At 55.0% G+C, this 16,739-nt stretch overlaps 2 protein-coding genes across 2 annotated transcripts; one reads left to right on the top strand and one right to left on the bottom strand.

Annotated features, from left to right (window-relative positions):
* Positions 1 to 2,907: 2,907 nt before the first annotated feature.
* On the top strand, positions 2,908 to 5,174 carry GCG54_00012995 (uncharacterized protein; the record flags this gene model as incomplete). Its single annotated transcript, XM_045412858.1, has 6 exons — positions 2,908 to 3,017; positions 3,064 to 3,363; positions 3,415 to 3,642; positions 3,696 to 3,732; positions 3,783 to 4,759; positions 4,883 to 5,174. The coding sequence occupies 6 exons, from the start codon at positions 2,908 to 2,910 to the stop codon at positions 5,172 to 5,174; spliced, it is 1,944 nt and encodes a 647-aa protein (XP_045267516.1).
* A 5,442-nt stretch (positions 5,175 to 10,616) lies between these two features.
* On the bottom strand, positions 10,617 to 13,778 carry GCG54_00012996 (Importin subunit beta-2; the record flags this gene model as incomplete). Its single annotated transcript, XM_045412859.1, has 4 exons — positions 10,617 to 10,718; positions 10,767 to 13,388; positions 13,457 to 13,560; positions 13,595 to 13,778. The coding sequence occupies 4 exons, from the start codon at positions 13,776 to 13,778 to the stop codon at positions 10,617 to 10,619; spliced, it is 3,012 nt and encodes a 1,003-aa protein (XP_045267517.1).
* Between the last annotated feature and the right edge of the window lie 2,961 nt (positions 13,779 to 16,739).

Here is a 16,739-nt window from a genome sequence, read left to right on the forward strand (position 1 = left end):
TGAGGAGGAAGAAAGGCGAAAGAGACGTCCCAGGCACAGGCCATGGGAGGCTATTCCGACATGTCACCAGGCCATACATGTACTAGCCCCATCACGCGGGAACCACAAAAGAAGTCTCTCGAGGGTGAGGTGAGGCACCCAAAGAGGTCACCCGCTTTCTGCACTAGCAGTCAGTCCTCAAATGTGAGTCGGTCAATGATTGTCTCCGCTGGCAAGTGGCTCTTCGCCCCGGCCCCCGGCCTCTCCCTCTCTCTGCGTTAGCCTCTGCTAAGCAGTTTTTTTTTCTTCTCTCTGGCGGCCGTCTTTGGTTGGGGCCCAAGAAGCCGGCTCACCCACGGGAGGAGGGGCCAGGTTGAAACCTATTTTTAATTCTACCTCTTTTTAGGTAGAGTTGGGTTGGGCGGGCGGATGAACGGGGATTGGACTGGCAGCAGAATTGTGCCGCTATTCCAGATGAGATGTGCAGACACCATCTTTTGCTGACTGAATGACAGAGACGCCGAGCAGAAGATTGAGAAACGACGTCAAACAGCAGCACATCACGGGCAGCTCCTCGGTACGGCCTTGTCTGATGTTTGATGCTCGACGTCGATGTCCTCTTGATCGATACGTATCTTTGCCTCCCTTGTTGTTTTTCTATCCCGTCCCATCCTCGTCCTCCAGTCGCTGTCTTCCTTCCCCATTCTTACCAATACCTTATTATCCCCAATCCTCATGCATTGAAGTACAGACACACACTGCATGCACACAGGCACACTACACCCCCCCACACAAACTATACGCACACACACAGGTACACACGCCTATTCACGTTACCTTGTGTAAGTCTTTCTCTGGCTTCCCATGTTTAAGACCCCTGCTCATATCACACACAGTCCCCCGGCACCATCCAAGGTGTCCCATCTCATCCCATCCCATCAGCAGCATCACGATTCCTGGTGCTCCTCCTTCAGAAAGCAGAAGAAGCTCCGCGCGATTCCCACCGACCACACCAGACCCGTCGGTACAGGCCTCACCCCAGCCAGGCCAGTGTGTCATATCCCGCGCAAAGAACCCTGTCTGAAGAGTAGCGGTCCTGGCAGAGTCGAATCTGTCACTGTTGCTTTGCTGCGGCACTCGGCCTCTGTCACGCTTCGCTTTGCAGCAGAAGCGAAGCACTGAGGAATTGGCTGCTCTCAAAAGCCATCCCCGTTAGCACCCGGTACGTACGGAGGAAACCTAGCAACGATCCCAGCACGGGCGGCCCCTCCCCTCTCCTCCACAGCCCACCCACCACTACACTACCACCGCTGCACAAGCCGAAAGTCAACATGGTAGGTTCTGCATGTTCCAGAGAGAGAGCGAGAGCACCGGAGGCACAGGACGAAGACGAAGACGAGGACGAGGACGAGGACGAGGACAAGCACCAAGAGAAACAAGCAGGGCATGCTCTGCGGAAGCATAGGCTACTGATCCTAGAGACATACGCACACACACCTGCACCTGCACCGCTTGTAATGCTGGCTGGTGGCTGTCTGGCGGATGCACAGTCTGCGCTCTCGTGGCCCTCTCTCTCTGCTCTCCCCCATCCATCCTCCTTGCTTTTCCTTCCTGGCTCCATGGAGATGTACATTGGACACCAGCAAGCACCACGCCCCCCTGCCTGTCCACACCTTTACCACCCGCCTACCCCCGTCTTTCCCACCCGGCGGCTCTGTCTTACCCGATTAGGGCGAACCGGGTGTGGACAGTGGCACCTGCTCGACTGCTCGACTGGAGGACTGGAGGACTGGAGGTGCAGGTGCTGCTGGTGCAGCTGGGTGTGTGTCCTGCCGCCCTTCCCTTCCCTTGCCTTTGCCTGAGTCTGAGCCTGTCTGTCCAGTCAGTGCCTTGTCTGCCTGTGCCTGTGCCATTTCCACGGCCGTGCTGTGTGGTGCCAATGTCTCCCCCAGTCCACACGTCCCCATCCCTCCTCCTGCATCTGCTGCGGCCTCTTCTTGGAACATGGAATTATTTAACTGATTCGGTCCCCCAGCCCATCTACGACCGCCTTTTTGTCTCCCCCTCAGCCTACACCACAACATCAATCAAAAATCAGCCTCGTTGAGCTGCTCGTGCCGCCCTCAACCACATTCGCTTTTTCCTAACTCTCACCTTTAGGAAGTCCTCGTTGACTCCTGTCATTCGCTTTCGCGCTTTTTGTTTTTCTTCCATTTTCCAACAATCTCATCCATCCTCTAAATCTCAAAGCCCTCCCCCTCCTCCTCCAACAACATCAACAACCCACCCTTCGCCTTTTCCACCGGATACTCGAGAGAGAAAAGGACACTAAAACCCTCCAAGAACCAACACGCCCCCCAGCTTCGAAGCTACATCATCAACCCTGGTCATTTCAGCCTCATCTCTCGGGAACGCTAGCCAAACTGCCCACCTCCCGGCTTACAACCACAACCAGTCAATGCTTCGCAACTAAACCACTGGTCTTTTGATCAACCACACTCGCTTTACGGAAAAAAAAGAGGATTCAGAGACGGAACTGGGAAAATCGCAAAAACCCGCCCAACTACGATCACTACTAGTATCAGGAACTGGGAAAAAGAGACCGAAGAATCCGCTTGAAGAAAAGGACCCACGACCAGAAAGAGAGAGGAACCCGCCAAGAGTCGACCATCGAGTACTCGGGCATTCTTTGCAAACTTCTGCCACTCATCATCTGACGCTCCTGTCAGTTGCTTACACATCCGGCTTTCCGTCGGGTTGTGCCTCACGTCAGTGCGGTATACTTCTGTCTGGGCAGCTTCGCTCCCCGGTAACGACACTACACTCGCTTCCACACGGTTCAAGCCGTGTGTCTTTTTGTTGGTCATCTCTGACTCCCATGGCTCGATTCTGGCTGACGTCTCAGTTCTTTCGTTCAACTCGCTCACAATGGCCGGTCCCGGAGGTGGTCCTCCTCGCCGCAGTCACACCAAGTCCCGCAAGGGCTGTGATACTTGCAAGCGCCGCCACATCAGATGTGATGAGAACTTTCCTCAATGGTATGCCTGCCGGAACATTGTCCCGTACGATACTAATGTGACCCAGCCGCAACTGCACCAAGCACAAGATCCGCTGCCCCTACAACGACATGCCCATCCCCGAGGACAGGTCGACAACCCCCGACAAGCCCGATCTCATGTGGACCCCCGAGATCGAGGCCTCCATCGCACAGTGGCAGCGCACCGGCATCTTCCCCTTCCCCAACCTGGGCATCTACCCTGAGCCGAATCCTCAGCGCTACTCGGTCGAGGATCTCAGGTTGATCTACCACGTCGCAAAGATCTGTGATGAGTTGGCCGTCTTTGACTACAACGGCTTCACCATCTGGACCCGCCAGATGCCAACGTGAGTTCCTGACATACGCACCTATCCATCAGCTTTGCTAATTTTAAACAGCATCATCAAAATCGGAGTCACTCACAGCTATGTCATGCATGCTCTCCTGGGCTTCGCGGCCATGCACATTGCCTTCCTCACCGACTGTCCCCTGGTCGGCAACATGGGTACCGAGCACCGCGGCCTCGCCATGAACGGCCTGCAGGAGGCCATCAGCACTTTCGGCCACGAAACGTCGGATGCCGTCTTGGCCGCCTCGCTGGTTCTCTCGTGGCAAGCCACGGATTGGTAGGCAATACTATGCACCTAGCCGCCCGCAGCGCGCTAACACACCTTGACAGGAAAAGCTGGACCCAGCTCATGCAAGGAACCTCATCGGTAAGCCACCCACACAACAGCGCGAGGCTTCAAGACGCTAACCCTCGCAGGTCATCGAGGCCATGGACCCCTGGAAGCACACCTCCCAGTTTGGCGACTTCATTGCCGAAAGCTGCACCTTCCCAACCGCGCCCGGCTCGCCCAGCCCGGATCACAAGCCGAGCCAGCCCCGCAAGGAGGACACCGAGGCCTTCACCAAGACGCTGCAGCAGCTGCAAAAGTTGGAGATTCACCTGAAGCACAACAAGGAGGAGAGCCACGTCAAGATGATCCAGCAGCTGGTCAGCTTCGTCAAGGGCGCCCGCAAGTTCAACACAGGCCTGTCCATCTGCCAGCAGTTTGAGCGCCTCAGCCCCCTGCGCAACTGGCTTTTCTGGCTGCCCGTGATGCTTCTCAAACAAACGGGCGGATCGCCAACGGCATTGGTCGTCATTGCTCACTTCTATACCGTGGCCCTCGTGACGGAGCGTCTGTTCCCCGACATTGGCGCCGCCTACTTTGGCAGCCTGTCCATCGGCCCCGTCGAGGAGATTGCCCGCCGCCTCCTGTCCATCAACATCTCGGGCACCGTCGACGGCGACCTCCAGACCCCGCTCACGCTCATGGAGTTCCCCATCGACACTGTCAACGAGTTCCGCCACAGGATGGGCTGGACGCAGCCTGCGCGCACACCCTCGTTCCCTCAGTTCAACCCTCCCAACTTCTACCTGAACGAGCCCGTGCCCCTGCCGCCCGTCACCGATTCGTACATGCCGTACGGCACCCAGGCCTTCAGCTACAGCACCGAGTCCCTGATGATGCCCGAGACAGCCGCTGCACCTCCCAACAACATGTCGCCGCTGGTGTTGTCGTCTCCTTTTGTCCACTCGCAGTACCTCAACATCCCCAGCCCCAACTACGGCGGCTACAGCCCGGCCTCCTCGACCTTTGAGGGCTCCATCGTGTACAGCGACAACGAGGACTACGGCTATGAGCAGCGTTTCGACATGAGCGGTATGCCCGCGGTCAACAACCAACTTGGCGTCGGGTTCGTCTCTCCCACCCAGCCCTTGTGGACTTAAACAGGCCCTGCCCTCTCTCCATGGCACCCTCGATAACCACTGCGGCACAACAACTCGCATGAAAGAACTCCGGATTGACCGCCGCTCAGGATGCCAACCACACCGACATACCCGCCGCCCGAGGACCAGCACCTCCTGGCATCGTCTTCGCACACGGTGCCCCCCTCGCCCTTCCTCAACCCGGAACAATTCGGCATGCTCCCACTCCCCGAGTCACCAATCCCTCCCAACCTGCCTCTGCGTCACCGACACACCCCGTCGTCCTCAGTCACGGAGTCGCCGCGGTCCGTCAGCGCACCCTTCCCGCCACGCAACCAATGGCTGGGATCGACGCCGACTGTCCACATCAAGTCCGAGAAGGGCAAGGAGCGAGAGCTATAGCTCCGCTCCCCCCTCCATCTCGACCAGTTCTTTTTCAACACCATCGCTTGGGACCCTTGATTTTGAAACACCTTTAATATCTGCTTCTGCATCGACACAGACGCCAATGTACACCACGCTCCTTGAAGACATCAAAAGCCCGGCCGCTGCGAGCCCGAGCGAGCCTCGACTCGCGCCCCACGACATTCCTTTTTATCAACCACAGACGATCAATCACATTAATATACGACTACACTCCTTAATCCAAGATACCCCCTCGACACACAACACATACCGACAACCTTAGACGTTCCTTACCGGCATCGGATGATACCCCACTGCATCACACTCCTTATCATGACGTTACGATCCAAAAAGCATTCCGGATTATAGAAGGGAAGAGACGGAAGAAAAAGACACTCCTTACGGATTACATTGGCCGCAATCCAAACTGCATAGCGACTGTTTCACGTGTTCGACGCACAACACAATCTACCTCGGCGTTTTACGGGAACCAAACAAGGGAACTACGTGGTCACCGCACCACGAACTGCATTAGGCGGCGTTGGGTTTGAAATGATTTTTATAGCACTGCTTTTTGTTTGTTACGAGGCAGGCTTGCCTCGCAGGACCTGTGCGCGCGTTGAAAGCAAAGTGTTTGGAATTAATGAATTTTGAGAGAGAAGGAGCAAGCAAAGGGATAGCAACTGTGCGGATGGGAGTTGGATTGTAATGAGTTCCATAGCTCTATGCGCGCTCCCCCGCCGAGGGAGCGCGCTGCGTGGGTGGAAAGAATATACTCAATTGACGACACGCAATAACAAAACGGTACATTTTTGATTCGCCTGCAACCTGCGTGAATGTCGACTTGTTGGGGAAGCCCTCTTTGCTTTTGCCGGCCAATTCTCGACGTGACGATGTCCCTGCTAGATCTCAGCTGGTGAGGGTCAGTCGTTTCTTTTCCCTAATCAGATCTACCGACACTATCCCCCTAGTGTGGCGTCTTTTGAATGCGGCTAAGCGAAGCCAAGTCTGGAGTGCCACGTTGAGGGATCGACGGCAGGGTTTTGCGGTGGACGACCTTGCTTTTTGGCGTCTCGCGATATTGGTTGAGGTGGTTTTGCATATGACCTGCTGGTGAGGCGGGGGAGCTGAGGGTTGGTGGGGGGTTGGTTGGTGCGGGCGGGATGCAGGACGGGGGACACGGGTTGAATTTTTGTGGCGAGGCGAGGCGTTTTGGCGTGTCTTGGATATCGCGTGGTTGGCGAAGTTTGTATTTGTGTTTGTTTGTCTTGGTTTTGGGCGGGTAGGTTGGTTCGAGGCTTTGCGGGTGTTGGAGAGGAGGTCTTTGGCGTGTTTTGGTCTTTGCTCTTGGCGTGGTATTTGGGGATGATACTCTCAGGATGGTATCAATGACTGTGGTATTGTGGAAGCTTATGGTTTCTCAGAACCAGGCCAAGGAGTATGATTGGCTCTCTGGCTCTCTAGCAGGTACGTTTCTCGGGAGCTGTCAAATCTTCCTATGAGATTACGAAGTCGCATTGCTCTTCCAGTCTTCTTCTAAGCGACACTTTCGATAATTCTAAGACCGAGCGGCAACGAACAGCTTGAAGTATTGTCTGAAGCCTCATTGAAATTGTGGATCGAGCTTGTTGCCATTATATAAGTAAGCGTTCACATGCTTTTAGAGTCGACTCGCGTTCAGTGATGTTTATAGGTCTCATCCACGACCTGCTTATGTGGTGTTTCCATATCTTGCCTCTTCCGTTCGCCCCAAATTCAGGAGTCTTGCGGTTTGTTGATGGTCTCGGTTTGAATTCCCGTGTATAAACTGCCAATAAGTCAGAAGAAGTGCTGGAAGACGGCCTTGGTGACCCAGGCCGAGGCGACTGAGACGTCACGCCATGCCCGTGGCTGTGTTATGAGCAGACTCGGAATAATGACGGATCTGACAACCGATTTCGAAATCATCTTCAATTGTGCGCGTCTGTCTAGACTTTTTCAAATTAAAGAATCTGATTTCACTCTGTAGCAACGAAACTTTTGCTGGATGAAGAGCTTATAAGCCAGCTCATACCCATGAGATCAGAGGTTCTGTTCCACAACCCGACAACTGATCATCGTCTGAGTCAATTGACGGTTGATATGAATCCCAGCCAATGTTACGCTCTGTCTTATGAATGAAGCTGAAGACGGCACTCGTACTTTGTCAGAACCTCAGGCGGTCTGTTGCGTATACGAAGCTACTAATCAAGCCAAAATGCGGGAGAACAATGACTATTTCGCTAACCAACTCGGCTGAGTGATAACCGTGAGTGCTCCCAACTTGTGCCAATGGACTTAAGTCGGCTGGCCCCAGTAGTTTCAAGATATCATAAGCCTCACAGAATTGTTGTTTCTGTGTAAACCTCTATTGTATCGATCCTACGATGATTTAAATAGTCAAGAGCATCAATGAAGGTCTACGGCAACGTTCTAGGAGCTTGGTAAGACAGGACAGATGTTGACCATGTCGTCCATCTTTCAATGAGATCAATCATCCCATGCCAAGATACCGCGAATCCAGCTCACATAACGTTTGATGCCGGTGACGTGTTTGACATTGCGTCGATGATCGCAACCCAAAGTAAGAAAACCGCCTCGATGATTACATTTCTGTCTGGTGGTGCTTTCATGAGTTACAACCAACGGCTCCTGGCCATTTAAGCTGTATATTTCTCAGCTTTGCCAGAGCTCGTCAGAGTCTCAGAACATATCTGTTATTTAAACGCAATGTTGAGCAGCATATCCCTGTGCAGCGGCAATACTTCTGTGTTGCGTTCCAATGGAACCTCCTGCAGGGATATCTGACCATGCGCGCCTCGCAATCCATGCAGAGAAATGGTACTTATAAAATTGCGTACAATTCCGGGTCACCTTCGGCTCTACATCTGAGTATTGTGCGTCGTACTCTCGTGATAACACTAGAAGAAAGCGGCCGAATGAGACATTCCTTCGGTACATCTTGGCATCCCTAGAGGATCAGAGATCACATTTTGCACGCCTCATATTCCAATGCCTCGTAATTCGATACGATGCTCGACTATGTGCAATTTTGAACAAGGCACTCAGACTGGACATGTTGACGCGCTATTTATGGCGATGGCGGCGCACCTCTCATCTCGTGGACTGCAACTATGAGCCGACCATCCGCGGCCCAAGGTATGATTATTTAAACAGAAGTGTAGACAAAACTTCTCAGCTTCTCAAAACAGCAATTGTAGCGGATAAACAACGGTTTTATGAGTCTACAGTGCTCCAACACAATGGAAATAATGGAGGTTGTAACCCTTGCCGCCCTTATACCTCACCTACGAACTCACTGCCGAGTATTCTGTGTCATACTCTTTCGACGATACTAGGAGAAAAAAGTCAAGAGGCACATCTCGGCCCATCCGGTATTTTCCGGTTCATGGGCAACATTCCGCACTCAGTCAACCATTAGTCACGTACTTGAATCTTCAAAAATGATGCCTTTGCCCTCATTTGGATGTACTGCCTCTTCGCTGGATGCATTGCAGTACTGCTCCTTGTTATGGCGACTAGAATTTTGATAGCTCTGTTTGCGCAAGCAGTACAGTCAATGGTTATTCAATCGGTATGTCGTGCTACCATGCTTTTGTCTCCACGCCGGCAATGGCTAAGCTGGAGAAGCTGGATGGATTGCAACTATGCGATGGAACGCTCTCCTCGAGTTGGAAGCAATTACACAGTAGCTAAATTCGCCTGAGATATGGATCTGTGACTGAAATTCATGCCGTATACTCTCTTGGTGGCGCTGGGAGACAACGGTCGAGGGTCACGTTCTCTCCACTCCATTTGGGCCTCGTCTTGTTTGGCTGATGACGGAATCAAGGGTGGTATCACCTCGAGCAGAACTTGCGGCTTAACATGCGATTTCGGTTGCAAATGGGAGCTGGTCATTGGCTTGGCGTACCACTCTTTTTCATAGAGATTGACATTTTATAGCCCTTTTCGTATTAGTTACAGCGGCCCAAGGCATGGCCTCACCATATCGACTGCTGTAGTAGTCTGAGCTTGAGGGACCTGGCTGATCACACCATCCCCGGAATGTCTTCTTAAGGGTGATTTTGTTGGTAATTCTTCTACGCAAGCCAAGGCGACAATCCGAATTGTCGGGATTTTGGTGTCAAATCGAGGGACGATCTCCTACTTGTGCAAGCAAGGCCGAACGTTAGACTGGTGCAAGAGAAGCGGTACGTCCCAAACCAAGGACAATATCTCATCTGCCATTTCTATCAAGAACTTATTCCACGTAATTGATTTACAGATTTGGCAGTTCTTCACCTTGGAACAACTGGATCCATCGGATTTTTCAGCCTACACAGTTTTGTGGAAAACACGGCTGTCAACGCATTGCGTGTTCCCCAATTCGTCTTGGTAGCCCTAACGACATCGCTCGTGCATCTTCTATCAACAGTCCTGTTCTGGTGACGCCGTGATAGTGTATAAGACCGGCCCCTTCCATGAGAAGCAAGAGCAAGACAGGCAAAAGATGGAAATGTGAAACGCTGATGTGGTACACCATAAAGTCCTTTCGAGAACGAAAACCCGTTTCTTCAAGCCCCGAAACTTAGTTTGTGGGAGCATGTAGGCGAGAGATCTCTTGGCCGACGCTCGTAATATCGTCCAAGTATCACAGCGAAGACGCCAGGCATGATGGACGATGCCAACCCCAGCAGAGCATGTCTGCCAGGCTCTGCAAAAGCCCAAGTTGACGCTTAGAATCTCCAGCCTTATTCTACAAAGCTGAACGAGCAAGTGCACTCATATAGGACTCTCTGAATACCGTCCTCGTCTTCTAACCGCACCACGTCATCATTAGCCAACACCATCAAACCTCACCCGCCGCAGCATTATGAAGGCAGCCTAACTCCGTTCCCATTCCGGCCCCGTGGGGCGGCGTTCCCTATGCTAAGCTATCTAAACCTATCTACCTATCTACGAAAAGAAACACCAGTTTTTTTGCATCATGATAGCCATGCCGGCCGTGTTCGAAACGTCTGTTCATCCGCTGCTTAAATCCCCAAGGCGAGCATCCCCACCAATTACTCCCAGAGACCCGCTCCTCTCTCTCAGTGGGCCCCCTCCCTCGTCTGCCGAACCCTCACAACCCATGATGCTGGCTCCGCTGGTATGCTGGCGTTTCCGTGGACCCCAAATCCTCCAATCACTCAAAAAAAACCACCTTTCATGTTTCACGTCGACAGAGTCTCTCTTTCGTCATGTTGTGCGATGTCTCTTGCTGCCCAGTTACAAGCCTTTTTTGCTCCCTTGATATGTTCAGCCTCTTCAAACGCGTGCGTCGTCATCACTTCATAAGACGCCAGTGGTATTTTCCTCCCCAAGTCATATCATTGGAAACTCGCTCATAATGGACCCTTTGTGTTGTTATTTCTTCCGTCATGTAGAATAGTACTGGCGGAGTGCCTGCTGATCCTGCGGTTGCATCTGGTTCACAAAGTCGTTGAACTGGGGAATCAGCTGCCGGTAGATGTTGATAACCTGTTGATATTAGCGGTGGTCATACAAGAGAGACGGCAGCGAGCTCACCTTTTGGAAGTGTTCATGCAACTCATGCTTGATGGGGTTCTTCAGGTTGATGTCTCTGTACCGCGCAATGGCGACAAAGAACTGAGGGAGGGCTTTTTCAATGGACTGCGGGTTTTGGCCGACGACCATGGTGAAGCCCTTGAAGGCGGTGGCCTTCTCCTCGAGGAACTCGACGTGCTCCATGGCCGTGAGGAAGTCCTCGGCAAACGTGGGCAGCATGGGGCCCATGATCTCGTAGTTGTGCAGACCAAGACGGCCGAGGGCGATAGCCGCGTTCTCGGAGACTGCCGCCTGAACCCCGGGGTTGGAGATGATTTCTACGAATCGCTGGAGGAGCTCGGGAACGAAGGGCGAAATGTTCTTGCTGTTTGTCATGACAATCTCACCGGCGGACCAGCAAGCATTGTTAACCACGCTGAACCCGCTATCGATCTCTTCGTCGAGGATGTTATCCAGGTCGAGCTGCTTAAGAAGGATAGGGAATATCGAGGGAAGGTAGTTTTCGAGCTGAGGGAACACGTATCTCGCGCAGTCGCCGAGCAGGGCGTACGCTGACTGCCGGACGTCGTCCTGGGGGTCCTCGAGGCAGAAGCTAAGGAGCTCGAAGAAGGTCTTCTCGTTGGATCGCACCAGTTCCTGCTTCTTCTCCTCATCCAAGGACTGGATGACGGCACTCAGGAGGTCCAGACTCGTGACAAGGAAATCCTTGTCGGGGGAGTCGAGAGAGGGGTTGTTGGTCGCGTTCAGGCTCTGCTCCAGGTTGACGTGGATGATGTTGACACATCTCGTGAAGATGGGCTGCGCGTACGGGGTGAAGGCAGACCCGAGCGCCATCGCAACGTACGACAGACACTCGAGCAGGGGGAACAGCTCCCGGGAATCGTCGCTGACCTTTTGGTAGCGGTCGATGAGCGCGGGCATCAGCAGGTTCATCGCGTCGGGCTGCGCGATGACGGGACCAATGTTCTCCGCCAGGGTCTGCACGCAGTCGTACAGGATGTACATGTTCCTGTCCTTGTACCTGGCGAAGCACTGCACGAACTGGCGCAGGATTGGTATGCAGTAAGGCTCGAGGACCTTGCCCGACTTCTCCTCCAGGTTGGCAAAGGCACTAGCCGCGGCCTCCTGAACCTTCTTGTTCTTGTCGAGCATCTTGCGCAGGATGCCGTCCATGAGCGGCTCAAAGTAGGTGGACTTTTGTTGGGCGTCCTGCAGGTTGGCGGCCCACTGGGAGTAACGGCCGAGCGTCCAGCAGGTGATTTGCCTGACAATGGGCTCGTTGTCCTCGAGGAGGGACAGGAGGTAGGGGACGAGCTCGGGAAGGTGAGGGGTAACAGCGTTAATGGTGCCCTCGGCCACGGCTCCGAGAGCGAGGACGGCAGCCTCGCGGTACTGCCACTCTTCGTGCTTGAGGTTGCTAGTGAGGTACGGCAGGATGGCGGTGAAGACGGGGTCGGAGAAGTCGCGCGCAAACACGTCGAGGGCCGCGGCGGAGCACTTGCGAATGGTCCAGCGCTCGTCGGGGTTCTCATCGCCGTCGTCGAGGTCATCAATCTCGCCCTCCTCGAGGTCGTCATCCATGCTGGAGAGCTTCTCGTAGGCGTTGCCGTTCTGGTTGGGGTCCGCTTGGCCGTCGCCTCCGTTGACGGCACGCGATGCCTGCTTCTTGGCGAACTTGGGCTTGATGTCCTCCGTGCGGTCCTCCTCGTCCTCGTCGTCCGACGCGCCACCGAGGAGGGCGATATCCTCGCCACTGTACACCATGCACTCCAACAGCACCGGGATGATCTTATCCAGGTAGGGGGTCAGAGCGCGCCACAGGTCGTCGTGCTCGCCAACGGCCAGCCAGAACTCGGCAGCTTCGCAGGCCAGGTCCTCGTCGTCGCTCTTTTGCTGTGTGATGATGTAGTCGACGAGGCCGGCAATGTGCGGCTGCAGCTTGTCGGGACGGGTCTCGACGAGCTGGACAAAGGCGTGGCACACCTGGCGGCGCACGTCGGGGTTCTGGTCGGAGGCCAGCACAAACAGGTGGGACAGCAGGCTGTCAATGTTGTTGAGCATGGCCTGGGACTTGCGCGGGGTGAAGACGTTGATGGCGGTCAACGCCTGGGCGCGAACCTTGGGCAGCGGGTTCTTGGTAGCCTCGATGAACTTGGGGAGCAGGTAGTTGAGGGGCCGCTGCCCGTTGTGCTCACGCTCCAGCACCTTCACATTGTCCTCGCAGATCTTGGCCATGGCGGACATGGCACCCTCCTGGGCCTCGTTGGAGACCTGGCCGTTCTCGTTGGTGATGAGGCTGAGAAGCTGGGGAAGCAGTTCGGGCCAGCTCAGGACGCCACCTCTTCTGACGATCTCAGTCGCAATGTTACCAGCAAAGTTGCGAATCTGCGAGTTCTTGTCCTGGATGCCCATGGGAACGGCCATCTTGACGAGGGTGAGGCTGCTCTCGGGAATCTGCTTGTAGCTAGAGCGCACATTGTTCTTCAGCATCATTGCGGCGGCACACCGCACGGTGTGATAGTCCTGGGCGGAGCATTGTACGCCGGAGGGGGGGTCGGGGCTGGAGAAGAGATAGGCGAGGTAGTTGTTAATGTCGGGAGAGGACTTTGCCTGGGTGAGCATCTGCGCATCGTCAGTCAGCAACGTCCGCAGCGGACAGGCGTCGGGGCAATTGGCGGAAGGAAGCTCACCAGGTCTGCCTGCTTCTGCGCATTCTTGTCGAAGCCGCTGAGCGAGTCCTTGAGGCAAGCGGCCAGCTGGCTCAAGGACTCTGGGGCCGGCTGCCAGGCCATGACTGGCGCCTTTGGGGATGTGTAGAGTCAAAGGACTGGGGAAGGGGTCGAAATCGGAGGTCGGTCCGGCTTGCGATGTTGTAGTGTCGGGAGTTGAGAGAGCAGGGCGGGATCGCAGCGAGAGGGGCAGTCGTTGAAGTTGTTCGTTCAAGACACAGGCCAGGCGTAGACACAGCACGGCGGGCACGCAGTACCGAGCGAGGGCAGTGGGCGTTGACATTGGGCGACGGGCTGGCGGATGGTGGGGTCACCCTGTCAGCTTTTTTTTCGCGATAACTATGGTGCGGCGGAGTAGCGGGCAAGGGAATGAATGGCCTTGTACCTACCAGGCAAGGTAAGGTAGGCGGGCAGCACCTACGGCGGAGGTAGCTGCAGCAGTGCGCCGCGTGCTATTGGGCCAGTCTGAGGGGGAAGAAAGGTACGGACAGGCCAGTGTTGCAGCGCTAGTGGTGCTGTAGTGATCTGACCTTTTTTGGTGGCCGCAGCATGGGAGTTGTACCTTACCGCAGATACCTATCAGAACAGCGGTGGAAGTACGGATAGACAAGTACCGTGTCTTATGTAAGGAAGCCTCGCCTGGTACCGAAACTCACGTACCTTTACATTTCGGCGTCTGTTCTCGGCTGGGGTACATGGCGACAAGTCCAACGTCGGCTCGATGAATGAGAAGGTCTGTGGCCAGGGAAAAAGCAGCAGGAAAGAAATCAATGCTAAATTTAGCCGTGCTTCTTGCCGCTCAGAGAGCCTGGAAGGCGGAAGAGGACTGCAGCAGACAAAGTCTATTGTGGTGGTGGGTGGTGAACAGGTGGTGAGGGTGAGAGTGGTGGTGCGCCGTGTAGGTACTGCGTAATTGCTAGTGGTAAGGTGGTGACTTTTGCCTCTGCCCCGCCCCAATCAAAAAGATTTGCCCGTAGCCTCCTCCTCGTCGGTACCTCGTTGCTGATTGCTCCCGAGTACTGACATGTTGAATTCAGCGTTGTGTTCAGGTTGCAGCAGGTGGGATGCAGTGGGTGGTCCGGCTGGGGTTGGGGTTTTGGGCCGGGGTCCATGGGGATCCATGGAGGAGGAGGCATGCCCACTGCCCATGAGCCGACTGATTGATTGACTGCTGCCCGCGCAGTGGCAGTGAAGAGTGGGAGGAGGAGGACAAGCCATGCACGGCGACGGTGGACTGGAGCTGAGAGAGGAGACGGTTGGACAGGAACCAGGAAAAACCTGAGAAAAGGCGGAAATGGGAGGACGCACTACCTACCTCACACTTGACCACCAGTACCAGCACCAGCACCAATACCCGTTCCAGTACCAGTACCGGTACCGGTTCAACAAGTGCAAGCAAGTGCAAGTGCAGCCTCGACCTCGACGGCGACCTCCACGTCCCTCAGTCCGTCCATCCTTCCCACTCCCGCCGCGCGTGTGTCAGTCTGGCCAGTCCGCCCGTCCTTCCACTTTTGCTAGCGTTGATGCACTGCGCCAGTGTGAATGGGGTGTGGTCTGCTGAGGTGCGCTGCGTTGCCTCCCATGCCACATGCACACCCACACCCACCCGTCTGCTGCTGTTGCTGCTGCTGCTGCTGCTGCCAACACCAAAAATTTGAATGAAATGCCTGCCCCAAGCTCGCCATCCTGAAGACATGGCCCGTGCTTCCTGTCTACCCCTCGCTCCTCCTCTTTCTTCGTGGTTCAAACTTGGACGGGCGATATTTTTTTTTATCGATAACGCCCAAAGGCAAAATGGGCAACCTTTTTCCCTCTTGTCGCCTGTGACCCCGACAAGCAGGAATGACCCCGCCAGGGTTCACCACCCAACCTTACCTTAGGCTTTTATCTCAGACAGTGGACCTCCGCCTGCTCTTGCCGTTTCGCACTGGAATCCGAGCAGAAGCTTTCCAGACGCCCTTCCCTCCCTTCTGGAATCCCATTGTGCCCGTCTACCATTGTTCGAATCCCGTCGAGACAGGACGACCGTGGAAACATGCCAACTGGAATGCTGCACACTTGTCCCCTGTCCTGCAACGATACCGCCGCCCAGCCAGCCCAACCGGTTCTGTCCTGCATCTTGCATCTGGCCTTTGATGTTGCCAAAATGCAGTGGGACTCCACCGCGTTGCACAACCAGCGGCGGGCACAATGCGAACCAGTAGCAGGAGCAAGCTACACGCACCCACAGTGACATAGACCGCCATCAGACTGTCGTCAACATTGCTTCTTCCGTCGCCTCCGGGCACATTACAGTCCACCAAGAGAGCCCGCGAGGGCACCACACAGCATAACCTCCCCAAGGGGGCGAGGATCAAACCCATGGGTCCCATCGACCTGACGCCGCCAGGGGTCCCCGCCCCGTACTCTCGACAGGACAGAGTTGCTGCGGGCGGATGCTTCTGGATCATGACCAAACAGACTGACTCCATGCTCTCCTCCCTCGCCCGAGTCATCGAGCCCCAGAAGCAGCCCTCCGGCGGTATCGAGAAGAAAGACCGGAAAACCTGTGCGGTCCTCGTAGAAGCATTTCCCAGGTTCAAGGTATTACGTGCAGATCCTGTGACTTGTCAGAGCGTATTTTCCGCAAACATGAGCCGAACTTCTGCCACGAAACGGGACCAAACACGGCCATGTGGCCCGCAGAGAAGAACGGACGACCGCATTCCCTTTTAACATGGCCGCGTCCTAGCCTTATTTGCCTGTCAAGGCAAACACTTTCCAGAAGACGTCAAAACGTGGGCACGGGATGGCCATGACATTAAGCCGCAGTCCAAGCGACGGGTCCTGGGTATCTGTATATTCATCATGACTCTGGACACCAAAGTACCGTGACACTTGCGTGATCTCGATGTCCACAGCGTTCAAATCATAAGTTTGCCATTCGGCCTTCAGTGCCAGGACGATGGCCGTAATCCACGCCTGACGACGGCCCGAGGCCACATGTCTCGCCCGCCCCTCCACCGGTCCGCTGAGACAAACTCGCGAGCCCGGCACGCCGCATATCGCCCCCGCCAGCCCCCGTGTAACCGCCGCCGCTGGCCGCTTCGGGAAGGTGCAACCAGCATCTCATCTGCTTTGGGGGAGGGCCTTCTCGAATGCAGCGCTTGCAATCAGAGACAGTAGACCTGTGCGATGGCGCCTGTCCTTCTCCTGAAAGTCCTCCGCCTCTCCCTTGATCCGTGCATCCGCAGGCACACACACG

Source organism: Colletotrichum gloeosporioides (genome assembly GCF_011800055.1).
Source record: "Colletotrichum gloeosporioides strain Lc1 chromosome Unknown consensus_21, whole genome shotgun sequence".
NCBI lineage: Eukaryota > Fungi > Ascomycota > Sordariomycetes > Glomerellales > Glomerellaceae > Colletotrichum > Colletotrichum gloeosporioides.